The sequence below is a fragment of the Astatotilapia calliptera genome, chromosome 6 (assembly GCF_900246225.1).
Source record: "Astatotilapia calliptera chromosome 6, fAstCal1.2, whole genome shotgun sequence".
NCBI classification, from domain to species: domain Eukaryota; kingdom Metazoa; phylum Chordata; class Actinopteri; order Cichliformes; family Cichlidae; genus Astatotilapia; species Astatotilapia calliptera.
The window spans coordinates 22,512,555-22,532,404 of record NC_039307.1 but is presented as its reverse complement, the minus strand read 5'-3'; the positions used below and the strand labels follow the sequence as shown (position 1 = coordinate 22,532,404).

The following is a 19,850-nucleotide window of genomic DNA, read 5'->3' as shown; positions in this document are numbered from 1 at the left end:
AGGGAAGGCAAGTTAATCATTGGTACTGGTACTGTAAAGATGCTCGTATGCGCACTCAGGTCTGTGCGCGCATACCGATGAGTTGAGGACAAAAAGGCGGTTTCCGTTAGAGGACGGCCAGAGTGATGAAGAGTGATGTTTTGGCCCCCACAGAGGAGCACGCTCTGAGCCACGAGGTTCTGTCTGTAGCGCTGCTGCTGCTGTGGCTGCGGCAGACGCGTCTCCTGCACGCGACGTGCTCCGAAACCGTTTTTTTTCAGTCCCCCCAACTCCTAGGGAGGGAGTGGGGGGGGGGGGGGGTATCACAGGGTTTGGGAATGGTGCCTACCCTAACGCAAAAATAAATAATAATAAAATAAAATACTGGGAGACACAGGAGAAGCACGTGGAGTGGGTGGTCCTCAGCACACAGCTTTCACGTGGCTTATAGGGGAGAGCTGAGCCGTCACAACAGTCAGTCCGGTGCTGCAGCAGCAGAGAGACAACATCAGCATCAGTATGGCTGTGGAGATGGAGCCCGCGGAGTAAGTGCGCTCTCTGTTTGCCTTTGTTTGTGTGCACAAAAAAGTGATCGGACTCTGCCACCTGTTTGACTTTAAGAGAAAATAATAAGGTTTATCTGCTGTCATGCGCTCCATCGCTTATTAGGTGACATATCTTTGCGTCGGTGTGTGGGATCGTTGCATATTCCCCTTTTAAAATAAGCCGCGTAAACGGAGCCTTTACAGTTTGTGTTCGAAACTGCGCTGTTTTTGCTGTCCTGTCTGCTGTGAAACCTCCTGTGTTATTGATACCCAGTTTAATGCGACCAGTATGGTTAATTTGACACGTGAGGCTGCTCAAATGGTTGTAGTCGTGCTGTGTGCGTGTGTGTGTGTGAGGCGTGTGTGTGTGTGAGGGGGGTTCGGACTGTTTTGCAGTCAGGGGCTCCTTCCTCCACATGTGCCTGTTGATCTAAGACGATCTCCGCCCCCCTGGTAAAGGCGTGGGTGTGCTTTTTGTTGTTGTTGTTGTTGTTGGTGGTGGTGGTTAGTCATTCCTGTGGGGAGTGCAGGAATAGACAACTGCAGGAATGTCACATTTTTGTGTTGCTTAAAGTGGAGTTAATTTAGTACGAAAACACTGGCTCGTAGAATCAGTGGGTGAGGTTCGTTTAATCTGCAGGTGCCACTGGTGCACGTGAAACCATAAAAATGAACGTCCAGCAGAGAGGAAGATAAAAGGGGCACCTTGACTGTCAATTGTATAAATTTAAATTTGTAATATACTGGCATATTTATAATTAGAGTTATTTGTAGTTAGTATATTTGTTTTGTAGCTTTGTTGTATATTGTATTAATTAATTTAGTTTACTTAGTTACTGTTCTTACTGTCTTGGAGCAACTGTGACCACATAGTTTCCTCTGGGATTGATCAAATATCCTGATTCTGATTGTGGATAGGACAGCTTTATGCCCAGCAGGTGGCTCTAAAGTGGAACAAAAGTCCACATGAGACAGGCCTTTTGTGCTGCGACCTTTTCCTTTTAAGGCTGTGCCCACGTGTGGCACCATCCCAAATCAGATATTGTTGAACATTTCCCCTTTGTCTCCGTAGTGTGATCCGTCTGATAATGCAGTACCTCAAAGAGAACAACCTCTACCGGACGCTGACCACATTACAGGAGGAAACCACCGTCTCCCTCAACACAGTGGAAAGCATCGAAAGCTTTATTGCAGATATAAACAAGGGTCACTGGGACTCTGTCCTGCTGGCTATTGAATCTCTCAAGTTGCCTGACAACATACTTATTGACCTTTATGAGCAGGTAAGTCTTTGGATGTTCAGCTAATGCTTTCCTTGGCTTCATTTGTTTATTTGTAATTGATCACGTTCTCTTCAACAGGTTGTTATGGAGCTCATTGAAATGAGGGAGGTGGGCGCAGCTCGCTCGCTCCTCAGGCAAACCGACCCGATGATCATGCTGAAGCAGACCCAGCCAGAAAGGTACAGCCACCTGGAGAACCTGCTAACCTGTTCCTACTTTGACCCTCGTGAGGTAAGAAAGCAAAGTGCTCGGACAGCTGCGTCAGAGAGCGCTTCATAGGTATAGCTAACATCCTTTCAATCCCACTGCAGGCGTACCCAAAAGGAAGCAGCAAGGAGAAGCGGCGCAGAGCCATAGCTGAGGCTCTGGTGAGGGAGGTCAGTGTGGTGCCCCCCTCCCGCCTCATAGGACTCCTGGAACAAGTTGGTGTAAGTGCACTGATCGATATCCTTCTGAAAAACCCGCTCTAATTACAGGGCAAGTAACACTTCTTAATCGATGGAGACAACACTGTGCGATAGTTTGTCAAAGATACCAAACAAATACCTCAGTTTTATGTATTTTTTTATACAACAGCACCACTTTAATTAGGGTTTCCTGAGGGCAACAAACACTTTTCTGCAGTCCTTCCAACTTTCTGAGTGTCTTACTTGGACACAGAATTTCACTTTAAACAGACAGTTTTGGTTAAATCCCAGTAAAACATAACAGTCACTGGGCTGTTTGCTTTCCAGGTGAAATAGATCTCACACACACTTTTGTGTCTTTTGATCAGGACCTTTAACAGAGTTCTTTCTGTGTGAAATACTGAAAAATGTATTAACGTTTTTATACCTCCAAATTCTGCACATTTAGTCAAAAAGTAATGTAAATTTGAAACCATTTTTTGAGAGATTTAAAGTTTAAAGGATGCAGGTAAGCTACAAAAACAACAACAAAAGAACAGTACACCAATCATAAAACAAGAGCAAGACCCTCATTTGTATTTATATTTAACATTTTTTTCTTTTACATTTTCTTTAGCAATTTCATCCCTGACATGTTAACAAGCTCAGTTATATTCTTTAATTTGAGTGATTGACGTGGCAACATAGTGAGTTTCTCAAGACTGAATTTCTACATTCTCAGAGACATACTGTACTGTACATCCTCCTGTGCAAGATGCTATTTTCGTTAGTGAGCTGTTACACAAGTGCTGCCAGCTACAGCAAAGTTCTGAATAGCCTTCATTCACTTTAAGTTATAACTTGTCTAATCCAGGAGGCTAATAACAGTCATGTTAAAAATAAGGGAAAAAACAAGAAAGAAACTGGACTTGGACAATATTTCAAAGTGGGAAACTTGTGTTCTTGCTGCCAGAAGTTGCATTACATTATTGTACACAGCATGAAAATAAAAAAAATAATTTGGTAGTTCTTAGTATTCTTGATTTTATTGAGATTTTCACTGTTTTATTTTTTCTGCTGACTCTTTTTCACTGTCTTGCAGTCTATGAAACTACAGCAGTATACAGATCACCTCTCCCCTGATATGACCATTGATACATCTGCCTGCAAAGAGAAATATGTGGAGAAAGAGACCTTTCCAAACCAGCTGTACCGCCACATCAAGGTCTGTAATGGCACTTGGAAAATGATTTTGTTTTCTAGCAGAGCACTCAAGTGACCAAATTTATTTTAACAACTAAATGATCCATTGGGGTGATTTATCACACTGTTACATTTTATACAGGAGAACTTTTTTATGGCTCTTTTTGTGTTTATCATCCTTTATGTGCAGATACTCTAACATGTTATACTATAATTAGTGACAATTTTCAGTATTTTCTAGGCAAAAATCATGGAAGTTGATTAGGGCCACTGGAAAAAAAAAACGTGAGGTCATGGCTTTTTTTTTAATTCTGGGGGGAGGGGGGAATCATAATTTGGACTTTTTTCTCAGAATTCTGAAACCCCCTCTGCACCCAAATTCTGACTTTTTTAAAATCAAAATACAGACTTTCTTCTGATAATTTCAAATTGTTCTCAAAAGCTGAATTCTTTTTTCAGAATACTGACTGATTTTGCCAGAAATGTGACTTTTTTCAGAATTCTAAAAGACACCAAAACTCATTACTCCTAATCATCCATTCCAAAGGAATTTTGGCATCACAGCTTCACCAGATCTTTATGCTTGGTTGGTTTAGAGGGGATGTACTGCATGAAAGTGCACCTGCCTCTGCACGCAGCTGTTTATCCACACAAAGATCACCTCCAGCAATATATTATCTGGGCAACAAGCCTACAGACATTGTCCAAATATCCCTGAAACCTACTTGTCTATTTGGCTGTTGTTAAACAACGTGTACTAACTGAATTGGATCTTTCACTGCAAAACATTACAATATACTGATTAAAAATGGAGAATTCAAATAAAATTAACACCTATAATAAAAAAAACAGCTTCACAACAAGTGGTTGGAGAAGTAGGCAGAAAAATGAATAACAGGACACATTTGTATGATTGTATGATTGAATATATCAAATTATTGTCCATCATTTGAAGGTTAAAGAAGAGGTTGTTATTTCCTTGGTTATTATCCCAATACATACACACAAAAACACTGCAAACTAATTACTTTGTGCACCTGAAGGCACTTCATCTAGTCTCTAGCTGTGCTCTCATCACTTCTATCCAGATGGAGCAGCCTGAGTTGCTCATCCATGCTTATTCTCTGCCCAAGGTCATTAAGTGAGAATAGTCAGCCCACACAACAGCAGGCTATTGAAAAACTTTACGTCTCCCTGGAGTCTCCTAATATTAATTAGTGCCTTATTTCCTTGTCTGAGTGTGAATCTCAGGCTGCAAATCAAACAGGAAAGCACGTGTGCTGCAAGCATTAATAAGCTTTTCTGTGTGTGCAGTTTGGGCGGCGGTCACACGTGGAATGTGCCCGTTTCTCACCCGATGGAAAGTATTTAATTACGGGGTCAGTAGATGGCTTTATTGAGGTCTGGAACTTCAACAGTGGAAAAATTAGCAAGGTGAATATATTTCAAATCAGGAAACTAAAAATACTAAGATTTATTTTTAAACACATCACCTCCTACATACTGTGTAATACCACATTTTCCTAATTTTGTGTTTTCATTGCTGAATGAATGAACCAGGATTTAAAATATCAGGCCCAAGACAGCTTCATGATGATGGATGATGCTGTGCTGTGCATGTGCTTCAGTCAGGATACAGATCTACTGGCTACTGGAGCTCAGAATGGCAAAATAAAGGTTGGATGGGTTCATATTTGTGTGTGTACTTTCCAGATAAAATAAACGATCAATAACTGTATCCATACGATTTATGAATATATTGCTGACGTAATCTATCTTTTGATTTTTCTTTTGAAATGTGTGTGTTGTTGGGGAAGGTGTGGAAGATCCAGAGCGGCTTGTGTATGCGTAGGTTTGAGCATGCTCACAACAAAGGCGTGGCCTGTCTGGGCTTTTCCAAAGACGGCAACCAGATCCTCAGTGCCTCCTTCGACCACACCATCAGGTGGGATTCGATGTTGTCATGGTTTCTGTGTAGTGAACACGCTGCAGACTGCAGCTATTCCTCTTGCACAACATAATGTAGAGAATTTGTGTGTGTGTGTGTTTATATTTTATTACATTATTAACATAACTTACATGTAACATTGTTAAAATTATAAGTTTAAATTTGCAGGGTTAACACTGACTGTATTCATATAAGTAATATATTCACATTTAAAAATATATTTGTGGTTGATGTAAAGCCCTCCACACAAATAGCTTAAAATTGTACTAATTTAAAAATGAAATGAAAAAGAAAATCTGCTCTCATTAACAAAAAAACATTTAGAGACATATCAAAAGCAAAGAGGAAACCATTTAAATTGAGAGCCTTGTGGCAAGAGTTGCCTCGTCTACCGTGGGAGGCAAGCGAGAGATCTGACTGCCCTCAGACATGATTCACAAAAGTTTTGAAGGTGCACACATGGGCGTCGCTTCAGCAGGAGGAAAGCAGCGGTCTCTTTCTACATCCCACAGCTGATTAGCAAAAAACTGAAAAGTATATTTGGCAGTTTAAATCCTTTAATGCTTTCTAAACTGTCTGCTAGAGCACATTTTGGAAATTGTGCCTACAGTGACTCTGCATTTTTCCACTTTAGCTGCAAAATCTGTGTTTGGAAATCATACTTTTCCCCCCAAAAGCCATAAAAAACATGCTCAACTAAAAGTGCAAGATGCCAGTTGTTCACATACATTGTGCACCTGTAAATACGCAGTGCCTACTAAGCACAAAGATGTCTTCCTTTCGCTCCCACCCTCATGCACGCACTGAATCCTCATCACCGTTGTGGAGCTGAATGTTATTTCTGACTCCTGGGGGTGTGGGCTGAGCCTCTCCGCAGTGTTGGAAGCACATGTGCTGTGTGGGTGTAGCCGAGGAACCATGTGCTCAGGCACAAAGCTGCAACGTGTTCCTCTGCTTGAAATTCCACACGCGGGGTGGATTGTTTACAAATGATATATCGTCCTGCAGGACAGGAAGCGAATCAGTAGGCATTATGGGTTTTGTCACGGTTTAAGTAAATCTGCACCCAGCCACACAGAGGAGCTAAAAATAGCACATCAGCAGCTCAGTGGCACATTTCATCCGCTGTCGAGTAAAATCCCCTCTTTGAGTTGAAGAGGGGATTGTTAAAATGACTCAGCAATGCCCTTTTAATTCATTTCAGTGTCCTTTATCTCAATCAATTCCTCAACAATGTCATCTCCAGAGTCCATGAGCTGAAGTCAGGCAAGACGCTAAAGGAGTTAAATGGCCATTCATCATTTGTAAACGATGTGTTCTTCACTCAAGATGGATTTCACATAATCAGCGCCTCATCAGATGGCACTGTGAAGGTACAATTTGCATTAACAGCGTGGCGCCACATCAGAAGACTCTAGAAAGTCATTCAGATCTGTTCTGATTGGTGTCATTACACACGACAGCTGAGAAAGTGCTGAGCTACTCTAAAATCTGAGATTTTTCTCCTGTATTGTTCAGATTTGGAACACAAAATCCTGTGAGTGCATCCACACTTTTAAATGTCTGTCGAGGACACTGGATGTCCCCGTCAACAACGTGATCCCTCTCCCCCAGAATCCAGAGCACTTTGTGGTTTGTAACCACTCCAACGCTGTGGTCGTCATGAGCATGCGTGGCCAGGTGAGAGCAACTTACTCTTCTCATAGAACCTCATTTAAATCTAAAGAACGAGACTTTGCTATGCTATTATTAATGCAATTACAGCTGCATTACACAGTGTTATTATTACTGTTTCATCTACTAATTAATTTTCAATTAGTCATCAGAAAATTGTAAAAAAAAAATTGTATGACTAAAGGTGATGACTTATCAATAGTTGTTTGACTTACAGTACAAAAATGCTGCTCCTCTGTGGAGATGTCATAAACCTACATTTTCTCTAATGGCCAGTGTGGGGTGACTTATTCGGTCTCAGTAAACACTTTCCTAATCCGTTTATGATCTTCGTTAGCAGTTTTAAGTTTGCTTCAAATACATCTCATTTTGTAATTTGTGGTACTTTTAGCTGTAAAATATACTATAAAACAGCAGATGATGGCTTACACACTCAATTGAAGACTTCAGAAAAGTAGTTTGCAAAAAGTGAATAACATGGCTAGTGGACAAATCCACTAGTCTATGACAGGAAATGCAAGAAAAACTCTCTAGTCTTTGTCAAAATGTAACAAAACCTGCATATTAGCTCCTTAAAATGAATGAGCAAATCTGAATTGAAGGTAAAGTTGAAGGCGATTGTTTTGTTCCCCCAAAAACAATCACCCCCAAATGGTTCTTTGAACTGAAAAGACAATGCATTTTCAAAGTTACTTACAATGTATTGTTTATCTCAACCTTTTATTGGTGTTTTAGATTCACACTTGAATATATTTGTGGAAGCTTAACATCTCTCTCTCTCTCATCTCCTCAGACTGTGAAGACCTTCAGTTCAGACAGAAAAAGAGCAGACTTTGTGTGTTGCACCCTGTCACCCCGCGGGGAGTGGATTTACTGTGTGGGGGAGGACTTAGTGCTCTACTGCTTCAGCTATACAACAGGAAGGCTGGAGAAAACGCTGACTGTAAGTGCTGCTGCTAATATTCACTTATTATTAAAACTGTTTTGCATCTATTAAAATTTGGGCTGCTAGTGTTTTCGTCTACACTCTAATAAGCTTCCATGTTAGGTTACAAAAAAGTAGATTTGGCAGCTTGAAACTTTTATTTACTTACTGTCCAAAACATGCTGTGTAGAAAATGAGCTTTACTGCATACTGTCAGCTAGGGCTGGGCCATATCATACCTTTCACGGTAATACCGGTATATTGTTGGGCAACGATAAGAAAATGAAATATCGCCATAGAATATGGGTAAAACGCGCATGCGCAGTGCCTTTGTTTTCATACGCACATGGCGGAAAAAGCATGGCGGCGACGGAGAATGAGAAGGTCGAAATTGGAACATTGAATGAAAAGGATGAATCAGAATTGGTTTGTAAAAATGCTGCAACTTCAGTGGTGTGGAACTGGTTTAGTTTTCGGCCGTCAGATACACAAAAAAGCACTATTTTTGGTAGAGCATGCTAGCAGGCCGTCGTTATTACCGTGTTTTTTGGAAAATACGGCACACTTAAAATCAATCCTTTGATTTTTCTGAAAATCGTCAGCGCCCCTTATGATCCCGTGTGCCTTATGTATGAATTCTGGTTGTGTTTACTGACCTCGAAACGATTTTATGTCATACACGACGCTCGAAAATCTGTCAAATGTTTCAGTACCACTTTGCTAAGCTACGAACCCGCACCGCTTGATGGATTGTCGGAGCATTACGGCTATCGTAGGCAGGAGCCTCGCGGAGTGATACGTACTGCTCTTCAACATAATATTACCGTATTGTGTGTGTATAACCTCTTTTTAAGTTTTGTGGATATTATACATGGTTATGCTGAGGACATGTCGGCCAATTTCCACTGGAAATGCCTTTTGGTTCAACTGTCAGCAAGGATTTTGCATTTGCACTGTTACGTTTTTATATAACTTTAATGCACATAAAAAACAGCTGCTTGTTTAAGTGAAAATACATTGATGGTGGCTCAGTTATATCGTTATCGCAAATTTTCAAATGTATATCGTGATAAATATTTTTGGTCATATCGCCCTGCTCTACTGTCAGCTGTTGGTCTCAACCAGTTATCACTGTTATTTCAGTGTTTCTACTGTGACCTCCTAAAACAGTTTATCACCGTAAATTATAGCTGCATATCTTTGCCAATGCATCTTGTTGCAAGTTGTTAACAAATATTTTTTGCCTTTCTTGAGGTGTTACAAGCATTCAGCTCTGTTGCATATTACTTACTCTTCTTACTGCACATTTAGAGAAATGGATTTTCACAACTAGTCTAAGGTGAATGCTGGCCAGATGTAATAAATCACCATGCTGGCTAAACTTTAAAGGTGTTCCTAGGCAATCCACTAGAGGAAAAAACCCATTACACATCCATATCAATCACAGTCTAAACACACAATCTTACCTTAATACACAAAATCTCTGTTAGTTTCCAACCAGGCCTGGCACACTGATGTCTAGAAATCACCTAGTAATGTATAAAATTGCCCATCTGTAGCATCAAAGTGACATTATATTACTGTAAATGATTTCCACGATCTTCGCAGCATTTTTTTTTAAGTGTTGTTATTGTTTAGCTATGTCACTGCTGCTGAGTAACAATAACAGGGTAAGGGGTGGGTGGGAGCAACTGATGGGTGATGGAGAATGTGTACTGATCTGTCTTCCCTGCACTCACAGGTTCACGAGAAAGACGTAATTGGCATCACTCACCACCCACATGAGAATCTGATTGCCACGTACAGTGAAGACGGTCTGCTGAGGCTATGGAAGCCTTAAAGTGTCACCTGCATTATATTGTGGAGGACCTACACAGCTGTTGACATGGTGTATTAAAATCTATTTGTGCCATGAAAATGCTTTGAAAAAACAATCAATGAATATGAAAAACCACCTTTAAATTATAAATAAATTTACCAATCAAAGTTTTACCCCCCACTTTAAAGGATTCTGTATGTTGGTTTCTTTTTTTTTTTTAATTCCTTGTGGAAAATTTAAGGTAAGAATGCCAATATTTATGTTTTCTTTAAGTCAGCAAATTCTCAACAAAAAAATAATCTAAAGTAGCTGCACTTTAAACATGTTTTTTCCTTCCATATTTTGATTTTGAGTAATTTATTTGTAATTCATTAGCATTTGCAACGCTGTTTAGGTCCTCCATACCTTACACCTTCTTCCTCATGAATCCAACTTCACCAGTTTGAATCCCCATTTTCATCTCTTCTGTCTTTATTAGACATGAAAATGCATGATGGTGAACTGTTGTGAAAATAGTTATAATAGAGATCGCCTCTTGTTTGGGCATAAACAAACAATATCAGGTATATGATTGATTTGCTTTGGTTTATAATAATGTTTTTTTATTCTTAATTTTTAGATTTTATCCAAATAACGATTCTGATGTCATGATTTATTTGTTCTCTGCGTTCCCTGCATGCTACCTCAGTGCACTACAGTAATTTTTGTAGTCCTTTAAAATATGCATGATGACTGATAACCCTGTACAGAGCTCCAGTGACACATTCTGTATCCTGTGCGTAAACAACAAATGTATTTTACACATTTATTGTCCTGTGTCTGATGTTCCTGTGCATAGATAAGGTACATGTACCTGCAACAGACTTCCTCTAGCGGTAACTGTTCGTACTACCTGGTACTGTCGTCATTTATCACTGCGAGATATTGTTTAGCAACTGAATTATTTATTTTTGGTATATTCATTATGCTGTACATAACATCTCCAACCACATGACAAATGATAATAAAATTAAAAACCTGGTGTTTGTGTTATTTCATAATAATACGCTTTAGTGCTAGATTTGTTCCCAACGTAGCAATTTATCCAAGTACTGTATGTGCAACATTTTTTTTTTTTTAAAAGGACAGTCAATTTGAATCTTTTGCTGCTCGGCACTAACAAGTTTCCAGATGTGGAAGAATTAATAAAACTGGAAGTAACAGGATTGGTTATCGAACCCAACGGGTTTGTAAGTTGTATTACAAAGTATGAACTATTATATCTTCCTAAGCCACTTTTTGTTGCCATGTTCTTGTAGTCAAAATTTTTGTGAAACGGATGAAAAAAATATTTTCAAAGCCCAAAAGAATATCATCCATTTTTTCCCCTGTTTAATTATATATATAGTAAAAAGAGAGTACATTCTCTTTCAGTTCTAATGTTTTGCATATCAAAACATAATAACAATCATTCTAACATTAACTACAAATGATGAACAACATAATGGTACAGGACCTTGCAGTCAATGAGTCAACCATAAACTCCTCTGTATATCTAGATTCAAATGTGAGGCAGCTCAAACTTGCCTCAGATTACTTCATGCAACAGGACAATGATCCTAAACACAGCAGCAAATCTACAACAGAAGGGATAAAAACCTGATTGAGACTGCTGTGCATAAACAAATGACTCAAAGCTGCAACATGTGGTTGTACAAACTACTGAATCATGGCGTATACCTCATCTTTCACACACCATTTTTGTGTTTTGTCTTAGTTTTTGTTAAATATTTTGGAATTTTAAGGTTGTATTTACCTAATTTCAGAACCCGTTAAGGACCAGGAGATTAAAAAAAACAAACAAAAAACCCTCATATGTAAAATCTTCAAATGGGGAGAAAAAAAAAAAAAAAAAAAAAAGGGCATGCTATCGCAACTGTACCCGATATGTGGTCACTGTAGATTAAAACACAGCAAATATTCAATTTTAGAAGAAACAAACAAACCTATTTTTATATTAATTCCCATCCAACTAAATAATGACTAGAGTGTGAGATGTACAGAGAAAGAGGGAAAAAAAATACTTTGAGCCAGTGGTTTAGATTGTAACAGGGTGTCTGAATTTTAATATCTGGGTATAAAAATCCAGTTTAATGAAAAACAGCAGAGACAGATTTTCTAAAAGATATCAAGCACTGTTACACAGAAACTTAGAAAGACCATTAAATCACATTTATTTAGAAAACATGAACACAAACAAGTAGACCACTGGTCCAAACATGCATCAAGTTAATTTAAAACCTTGGCAACATTTACTTGAATTACTCTTTGCATTGAAATCCCCTTACATTATGAGCGCTCAAATTCACATCTGCATTCAAGAACTACTTACATTATTTAAGGAGACCCTTGCTTCTGTGAGCATGACCGTTTTACAACATCCAAGGCAAACACCATTGAGATAAAAGAAAGAAAAATAAAACTGCATTATCAAGTAACTTCAAGTTAAGTTATGAAAAGGCTTTCAAACAGGCAGACACTTTAATGAGGTATAAAGTTTGCAGGTTTATCTATTTTAAAAGCCCACCCATAAACTCCCATTACTCATTTTGGCTTTTACAAGGTTCACAAGGAATATGGAAAAATATTAATATCTGGTTTCATTTGTCATTTAAACTCTAGATTTTGGAGTCTGATCTCATTGTCTTCCAATGATTTTAAACTCACAACAAAACTAAACAGGCAGACATTAGAAACCTTTTCGAGTACAATGTTGCCACAACCATGCCATTGTTTCCAAAGAAAAATCATACCTATTCAAAATAGCCCTGCTTATGCTTTGTTTTATAAAATGAAAACGGGTCCAGTGATAGGGAAAAAATGTCAGGGAACACACATGGGTAAGAAAGAGAAGGACAAAAAGGAAGTTATTCTCTTCTTTCCACAGAAAGAAATGTCTCTAAAATGTCTCAGCCATAGGCAAAGCACACAAAATGTTCTGTTACTGTCACAATGATTGAATGTAGGAGTCTTCATGCACTCCCAGCTCCTGAGAAACTTGAGACTTAATCCACAGACAGCTTTTTCTGACCAATCAGAGCAGGCTGGACCTTTCAGGATGAGCATTTCAGGAAGAGGATGAACTGTGGCATAGCGGCAATATGGAGCGGGGCACGGAAGAATACGTTGTGTTTAGTTTTTTTAATATTAGCATGTAAACCTATTCTAATTAAAAAAAAAAAAAAAAAAAAGAATTATGAAATGTAAATGAGTATAACAAGAATCATAAATAGCCTTTCAAAATATAAGGTGATTGCACATACCTTTGCACACTCTCACACTTACACTATACTAGACGTGCGCGGCATCGTCACAGACAACTGACTGCAGCTCAGGAAAAAACTAAACAAAACGCTAAACTCAAACATTAGTTGGAAATTAAGTGGCTTGAACTTCCCGTTTCCCTGTTTTAATCATGACTACACTGATTTCAAACCTGTCACATGTTTTGTCATAAAAAGTCTGAAAAAATAGCCCTTGAAAGGGTACAACAGCTTTAATGTTTTAAATCAAGTTTCCAAGCACCTCCACCACCATCTGGTCCTCGTGGGCCCCTTTCAGACAAACACGCCTGAGCTGTATAAATCAGCACTCTGATCGCTTTTTCATTAACTCTTTCCCCCATAAAGACGACATCTGATGACCTCACATGTTCCCTTAACGAGTTTTGACATCTCACTGTATATCAATTAAGATGTGGTTTTACAACCATTAAAATAGTTTCCTGTTTTTCTGAAGTGTCGCTGTGATTCTGTACTGTAACCAGAAATGTGACCACTCTTCACAAAAGAACTCCAAGGGTTACTCCTAGTAGGCTTTAAAGGGTAAAGAGTTAAAGTTACAGCAGCAAACGCACTAGGTCAGAAAATATGTGTATTTGGCTGACTGCATGCAGTCACAACAGAGAGACACCCACACTATTACAAGCGTGCACGTCTCTGTTGTAGCTCTGTGGGCCGATCAGCTCACTATAGAACGCAAAACACCAGCTCAGTTTCTAAACTGCTCAGAGAGAAAAATTTCTTCTGTGATAAAGTTTTCTAGCCTCTGTGAAAAGGGTTGGGGATGATGTCCTTGCTCTTAATGACAATTGTCATTAGACTTTGCTAGAGTCAATACTGACAATGCACGTCCCGGTAAATACAAAGACTTTTACAAATAAAGCTGATATTGTGCACATACCGTGGATCTCTGTCACAGTCACAGGGATGTCTGAATGAAGGCATGAGGAACACTGACTGAAAGACAGAATGCTGTTACTTTAAGAGACTGACAGATTCAGCGCCGTTACAAGTTTCATGGCTGAAAGAGCTACAGACACCAAAAATGGATGAGACTACAAAAAGTGGTTTTCAACGCCTGATTTAGATTTCTCTCTCTCTCTCTATATATATATATATATATAGGTTATTTACCTATTATTGTCATCAGTTTTAGTGTAACTGCACAAAAAGCAGGCCGTCATGCTTTTCCCTGAAGCCTGTTATACCAGCCCTCATCTTTAATCACAGTGTGAATGACAGAAGAAGAAGGAAAAAAAAAAAAAAAAAAAAAAAAAAAAAAAAAAGGGGGTCCTAGATGAAAAGGAATTCCACTGAACTGCATCTAAGTTCAAATCCTGCAATTTTAACATTCACAGGGCATTGGGAAACAGTTTTATGAACCAACTTCAAACAAACTAAAGAGACGAATTGATTTTTAAGGAAAATAAAGTTAAAAGTGCACAGGTAACCAAAAAAAAAAAAGGTGCTTTGCATTGGAGATGAGGATCTAAGCTTCTGGAATAGACAAAGGCCAGCTGTTGCTTAAGACGTCTGGCACTGAACACCACCAGTGGTGGCGTAGTCGTCTTCATCCATGTAGTAGCACTCATTTCTGTATCTTCTCCTGTTCTCAAAGTCACAGTCCTCCAGGTCAGCATAGATGTAGAGGTCATCGTCCATACTGTCTGGCTGCTCTGCATCCATCTTTTCTGGGAGATAGCGCTCCAGCTCCTTCAGCTTATGTTCGGGGAGGAAATTAGCTTTTGGGAACACCACCTAATGAAACATCCGTAAATAGATTCAGTTGCAGCTCCACAGTAGACCATACACGCATATTATAATGCAGAAAAATGCTAACACTTTATGTTATTTTAATGGTGTCAATGTTTGCAAATATGGGCCTCATCAGCTGCTTTGCTTACTTATGCGTAATTTAGTCATAAAAATATAAAAGACAAAGGCATTAAAAAAAAACAAAACAAAAACCCCCAATAAATGCCAAAGAGATTCTTACCGAGAAGTGAATAATGAGACGCCCCTTCTCAAACGGCCTGCGATACGTGGGCATCCCTTCATTCAGGACACACTTAGTGTCGCCAGGCCTGATCAACTCCCCTGTAATTTAAAAAACAAATATATACAACATCAAAATAAATTAACTGAGTAAGAATGAGTTTGTAGTTTATTTTAACTACTGTACGGTAGAGGTCCAGTGGTCTTGACAAGGTGGCCTAGTTTCACTGTGAAGTACAAGCCACACCAAATGTGGCTTGCTTGGCTGACAATAACATTAGGCCCATTAAGTCAATCTAAACAAAAAAAAATAAAATCATCACTGTTTATTCATATTTTTCAAAAAAAATGATTTTAACTGTTCTGGAAAAGGAGGACATCACAATGACACAACACATCTAAAACACGGTTCACATCTCACAGAGAAATCTTTCAAACATCAATCACCTGGAATTATTTTAAAAAGCGCTATGACAGTTTCTAAATTCAATATGTGTTATTCATTGGATGCATTTTTCAATAATACATTCATATCCTCTAAAGCAGAACAATAAAAAAAACAAAAAACAAAAATGGACCTGAGCCTGCTGATGCTACCTCATTATACATAAGAATATTTTCATACACCAATCTGGTTGCCAATCAAAGTAACTCCCAAAAAGCATTTCCCACTTTGATTTACCTGGATGTGATGTGATGAGGAGAGTTCTGTTGTCCAGTGTCTGAATGGGGTTCTTGAAACCACATAAAGCCTCAACCAGCTGCAACTCCATGGACATGATGAGGTCCTCTCCTTTCCTAGTTAGACAAAAATGAAGACCAAAAAAAAACAAAAAAACAAACAAAAAGAAAAGCAAAAAGAAAGTCAAACGTCAGCCTACAGCATGGACATGGAAATTAATTTTATTTTTATTGCACAAAAGGATGAGAGGGTGATGGTAAAGCACCAACCTTGGTTTATCATCCTAGTTAACATTCAAAACAACAAAAAGACACTTAAGAGCAGCTTCTTTTTACCTGGTGAATTGTGCATGGTCTCGCTGATCTAAAACAATGATGATGTCGCCTGGCTCGAGTCCCGGCTCCTGGTCTCCCTCTCCATGTAAAACAATTTTCTGGCCATCTCTCATTCCTGTGTAAATGTCACCGGGTAACATATGTACAGGTTTACCGTTTTCCTTGTTTGCACACAAACAGACGCAAAAAAAAAAGTTTTACATTTCTCTCACCTTTGTCAATGTGGACCTCCAAGATCTTCTTCTGTCGTAGGATCTTCCGGCCTCCGCATGCTTTGCAGCGGTCCTTTTGGCTGATTCTTTTTCCTTGTCCTTGGCAGCTGTGGCACACTGTGGACATCTGCTGTACCATACCTGGAAGTAACTGGTGTACGCGGACTTGCATCCCTGTGCCATGACAAGACATGCACACCTGTACCGCTCCTTTACGACCTCCACGACCTGCCAAATGAATAATGCAGGAGAAACAGTTTGGTTAGATAACTTGCACCAGACTGATGTGACGCACATCTCACTAACATCTAAGCAACTTTTTAAGAGAAACATACCTTCACATCTGTCACAAATGGTATTCTTTGGGACAGCAAGTTTTCTTGTTGCTCCATTATAAAGCTCTTCTAGCGTCACTGTAATCTGATGAACAATATTCTTCCCTGGGGGGCAACAATATTGCACAGTTAGTTATATCACAGATTTCAGCAGTAACACTTAAGCCTGAGAGGTCTCCCAGAGAAACCACTAAGACAAGCTTTCAATAATTCAATCATTTTGCTGTACATTTGAAATGCAGTAATAAGTAGAAAAAAAAAACCCCAAACTCAAACATTCAAACTCTCTACGTTCGAAGAGTGAGACATTTTTTCAGAAAGCATTTCTCACACTGTCTCTTTGTAATTCTAAAGCAAATTCTAAAGCCATCTAGCGCAAAACAGAGCATAAATCAGGCATGCTTTAGGGGCACGTGTACCCGTGAGTAACAAGTCTCTTACGGTATGAGCATGAACTTTCAAGCCTTTAAAGACTGTTCTACTTTATTTCAGCTAAAACTATGAGTACAGAGATAATCTTTGTTTGCTTGGCATTCTCTGGCTCTGCCAATTACACAAGTCTGCAAAAAAACAAAAAAGATTTTTCAGCTGCATGTGATATTTTTGGTAAATGTTATTGTTTTTAGAGTGCTGAATCCAAAAACGATCGCCATTTCCCTCCATCACGTACAGATTTTTTGCAAAACATGAGGAGTTTACATAAAAAAAGCACAACAGTGATAAAAAAAACAAACAAACAATTAACAATGTTTTATTACAATTAACCAAACATATTTTTTTAAGATTCCCTACCTTTCGCCATGAAGAAAATAACCCTCCACTTACCTCACTCAATTCCTCGTATTTTCTATTTGTATTTCTCTTGAGTCTCACTCTTAGTAATATTAAATGAATGTAAGAAATCATTATTAGATACGCTTTTTTGACTCAAGTATAGGATACCAGATTTCAGTTTAAAAAGGGAAATTGTATGCTTAATTACACTAAAAAACACGAGTTTTGCAAGAAAACATGACGAGATTGAATTTTAAAAATATTTTCCCCGGTTTCAGTGAGTAAAAATCTATAAGAAACAGTCAAAGAATCCCGTGCAGTTTTTAGGTTGCAGACCTGTGTTATCTGTATCATGACTGACCTCTAGTGTAAAATAGTGTACTTGTAAAAAAAAACAAAAAAAAAACTCTACATCACGATTAGGGGTGGGGGTGTATTAAAGATCATACAGCACCAAGCCACAGTATGATTTAACAGATTCAAACTCTTTGTGTCTGAGTCTTTAGAACCAGTTTTCTTTCATATCGCATTGCATCAGAGAACATATTTAACACAGGCAAACTAAATGGGTTTACATATTATTTCACAGCTATATCCTCTCAACATTTGCCTACCTTTTCGCTCTCTATGCATCCGGCTGCCTCCACCAAAAAACAAGTCAAAGATATCCATGGGTGATGCAAAGCCCCCACCACCTCCACCGCCAGTTCCTCCTTCTTTTATAGCCTTTTCACCTCCCCGGTCATAAATCTCTCTCTTCTTCGGATCTGACAAAATCTCATAGGCCTGTGAGATCTGCTTGAACTTGAAGAAAAGAAAAAAGAGAAGACAGACCGTGTCAGAAGATGTGTGCCTCACCTGTTGATGTTAATGACAGTAAGAAAATACTACACACCTTCTCTCCTTCTGTGGGATTTTTATCGGGGTGATATTTCAAAGCCAGTTTGCGATAGGCCTTTTTCAGCTCATCTGGAGTTGCGCTGGGTGGCACACCCAAAGTGTCGTAAAAACCTGTTTCTTTGACCATGTTTGCCTTGAGAAACTGAAATAAATAAATCAAATATTCATAAATAAAATAAAGTTCATAAATGTTCAGCTTCTTGTGAATCTGAGCTCAGATCTTGTGACCATAGAGGACATTGCATGTGATCTGCATGGACACTGTCACCCTAAACTATCAACCTGGAAATACTTTGTGATTAGATGGGAGGTGATGACTGAAACATAAAGCTTGTGGGCCACAATCAGCCCAGCAAAGACTTCAACCTAGCCCTCCGGAGAGCTTTAGAAAATGTGCACACAGACGTTAATTTTGGACTTCTAATTGTATTTTCATACGTTCATGGCCATTTATAGTACGTCATAGTAGTAAGTAACGAACTAAATGACAAAAACGTTCCTGTTTTTTCACCATCTAATACAGTTTCTGTTAACAAAATAATTGCCAGACACTCAATGACTTACCTTTTCTGTTAATTTGACACATTTCTTTAAGCCTAAAGAGACCTGCTGACAGATTCATTTCACTACAGCAGCATTTTTATTATTTTACTTTCACCAATCTGGCCCACTCAAGCTCAAACTGGAGTTCACAATGTGAATCGAGTCTGGCATCCCTACTCTAAAGGGTGAAGTAGATCCAAACCAGCAACTTATTCCTCATTATCATAACAGAGTCGCTAAATCCCTTCACGGGGGGTGGGTGGGGATTCAAAGAATTAGCTACCAGTTACCAGCACCACACAAATACAGCCTCAATCCAGCCCTTTTAAAAACAGATAACTAGCAAGTCCTACACAAGACCTTTTCCGTTGTAAAAAGGAGCAAAGACCAGTAGTGCCTTCGCTTTCTGTCCGGCGTTGAGTAATTTGTTTACTCAACGCTGCCATATTTGTTTTAGAAGCGATAGTAAAACTTGGCGACTCAACTATTTGTAATCTTTTATTAGTGGGAATAAAAGATCACAGTATATTTGAACAAGATGTTTGTATCCAGTTGGTTTCAGAGGTGTTTATGAATCAATAAAAACAACTCAATACTGTTGTCGAACGCTCCTTTTGGTACTTTTCAGACATGTCCAGTTACTTAGGTTTTACATAATCCAGTGGTTAAATGTATGCTGTTACATGAGGGGCACAAACTGGGGCTGCTCGGGCCCTACGAGGCTATTTGAGCTACTTAGCCCGGCTAAGGAAAAAAAAAGATTAGCTTTGTTGTTTTCTCAACTTAAACACCGACCAAAAAATACACATGACACTTGTGATAAACACCGTGTGAACAGATAATTACTGTTTTCCAACCTTATATGAAGACAATGATGTCGCCTCACAACCTCCGTTCACAGCAACTCTTCTAGAAGGTTCTTCTAACCCGCCTCTATCGTAAATGAAAGTCGCGTCCGGTGACGTTTATTTCCTGCGACGGAGCCCCCAGTC

At 38.9% G+C, this 19,850-nt stretch overlaps 2 protein-coding genes across 2 annotated transcripts; one reads left to right on the top strand and one right to left on the bottom strand.

Moving 5' to 3' along the window:
* Positions 1-328: 328 nt before the first annotated feature.
* On the top strand, positions 329-10,063 carry LOC113024232 (WD40 repeat-containing protein SMU1-like). The gene is made up of 12 exons (XM_026171114.1): positions 329-524; positions 1,597-1,807; positions 1,886-2,038; positions 2,119-2,235; positions 3,296-3,418; positions 4,711-4,830; positions 4,957-5,073; positions 5,214-5,341; positions 6,591-6,717; positions 6,863-7,024; positions 7,812-7,961; positions 9,685-10,063. The coding sequence occupies exons 1-12, from the start codon at positions 499-501 to the stop codon at positions 9,781-9,783; spliced, it is 1,533 nt and encodes a 510-aa protein (XP_026026899.1). The 5' UTR covers positions 329-498; the 3' UTR covers positions 9,784-10,063.
* Positions 10,064-11,838: 1,775 nt separating this feature from the next.
* On the bottom strand, positions 11,839-19,832 carry dnaja1 (DnaJ heat shock protein family (Hsp40) member A1). The gene is made up of 9 exons (XM_026171111.1): positions 19,716-19,832; positions 18,311-18,457; positions 18,030-18,219; positions 16,642-16,746; positions 16,307-16,534; positions 16,095-16,209; positions 15,760-15,875; positions 15,079-15,179; positions 11,839-14,840 (listed from the first exon to the last, which is right to left on the bottom strand). Exons 2-9 carry the CDS (start codon positions 18,440-18,442, stop codon positions 14,607-14,609), a joined length of 1,221 nt encoding a protein of 406 aa, XP_026026896.1. The 5' UTR covers positions 18,443-18,457; positions 19,716-19,832; the 3' UTR covers positions 11,839-14,606.
* Positions 19,833-19,850: the final 18 nt, after the last annotated feature.

Coding starts and splice junctions, on each gene's coding strand:
- LOC113024232 (XM_026171114.1), top strand. CDS start 499: ATGGCTGTGGAGATGGAGCCCGCGGA. Junction 2,039..2,118: donor CCTACTTTGACCCTCGTGAG/GTAAGAAAGCAA, acceptor ATCCCACTGCAG/GCGTACCCAAAAGGAAGCAG. Junction 6,718..6,862: donor CATCAGATGGCACTGTGAAG/GTACAATTTGCA, acceptor TGTATTGTTCAG/ATTTGGAACACAAAATCCTG.
- dnaja1 (XM_026171111.1), bottom strand. CDS start 18,442: ATGGTCAAAGAAACAGGTTTTTACGACACTTTGGGTGTGCCACCCAGC. Junction 16,747..18,029: donor GATGCATAGAGAGCGAAAAG/GTAGGCAAATGT, acceptor GTTGCCCCCCAG/GGAAGAATATTGTTCATCAG. Junction 15,180..15,759: donor CCTCATCACATCACATCCAG/GTAAATCAAAGT, acceptor TTTAAATTACAG/GGGAGTTGATCAGGCCTGGC.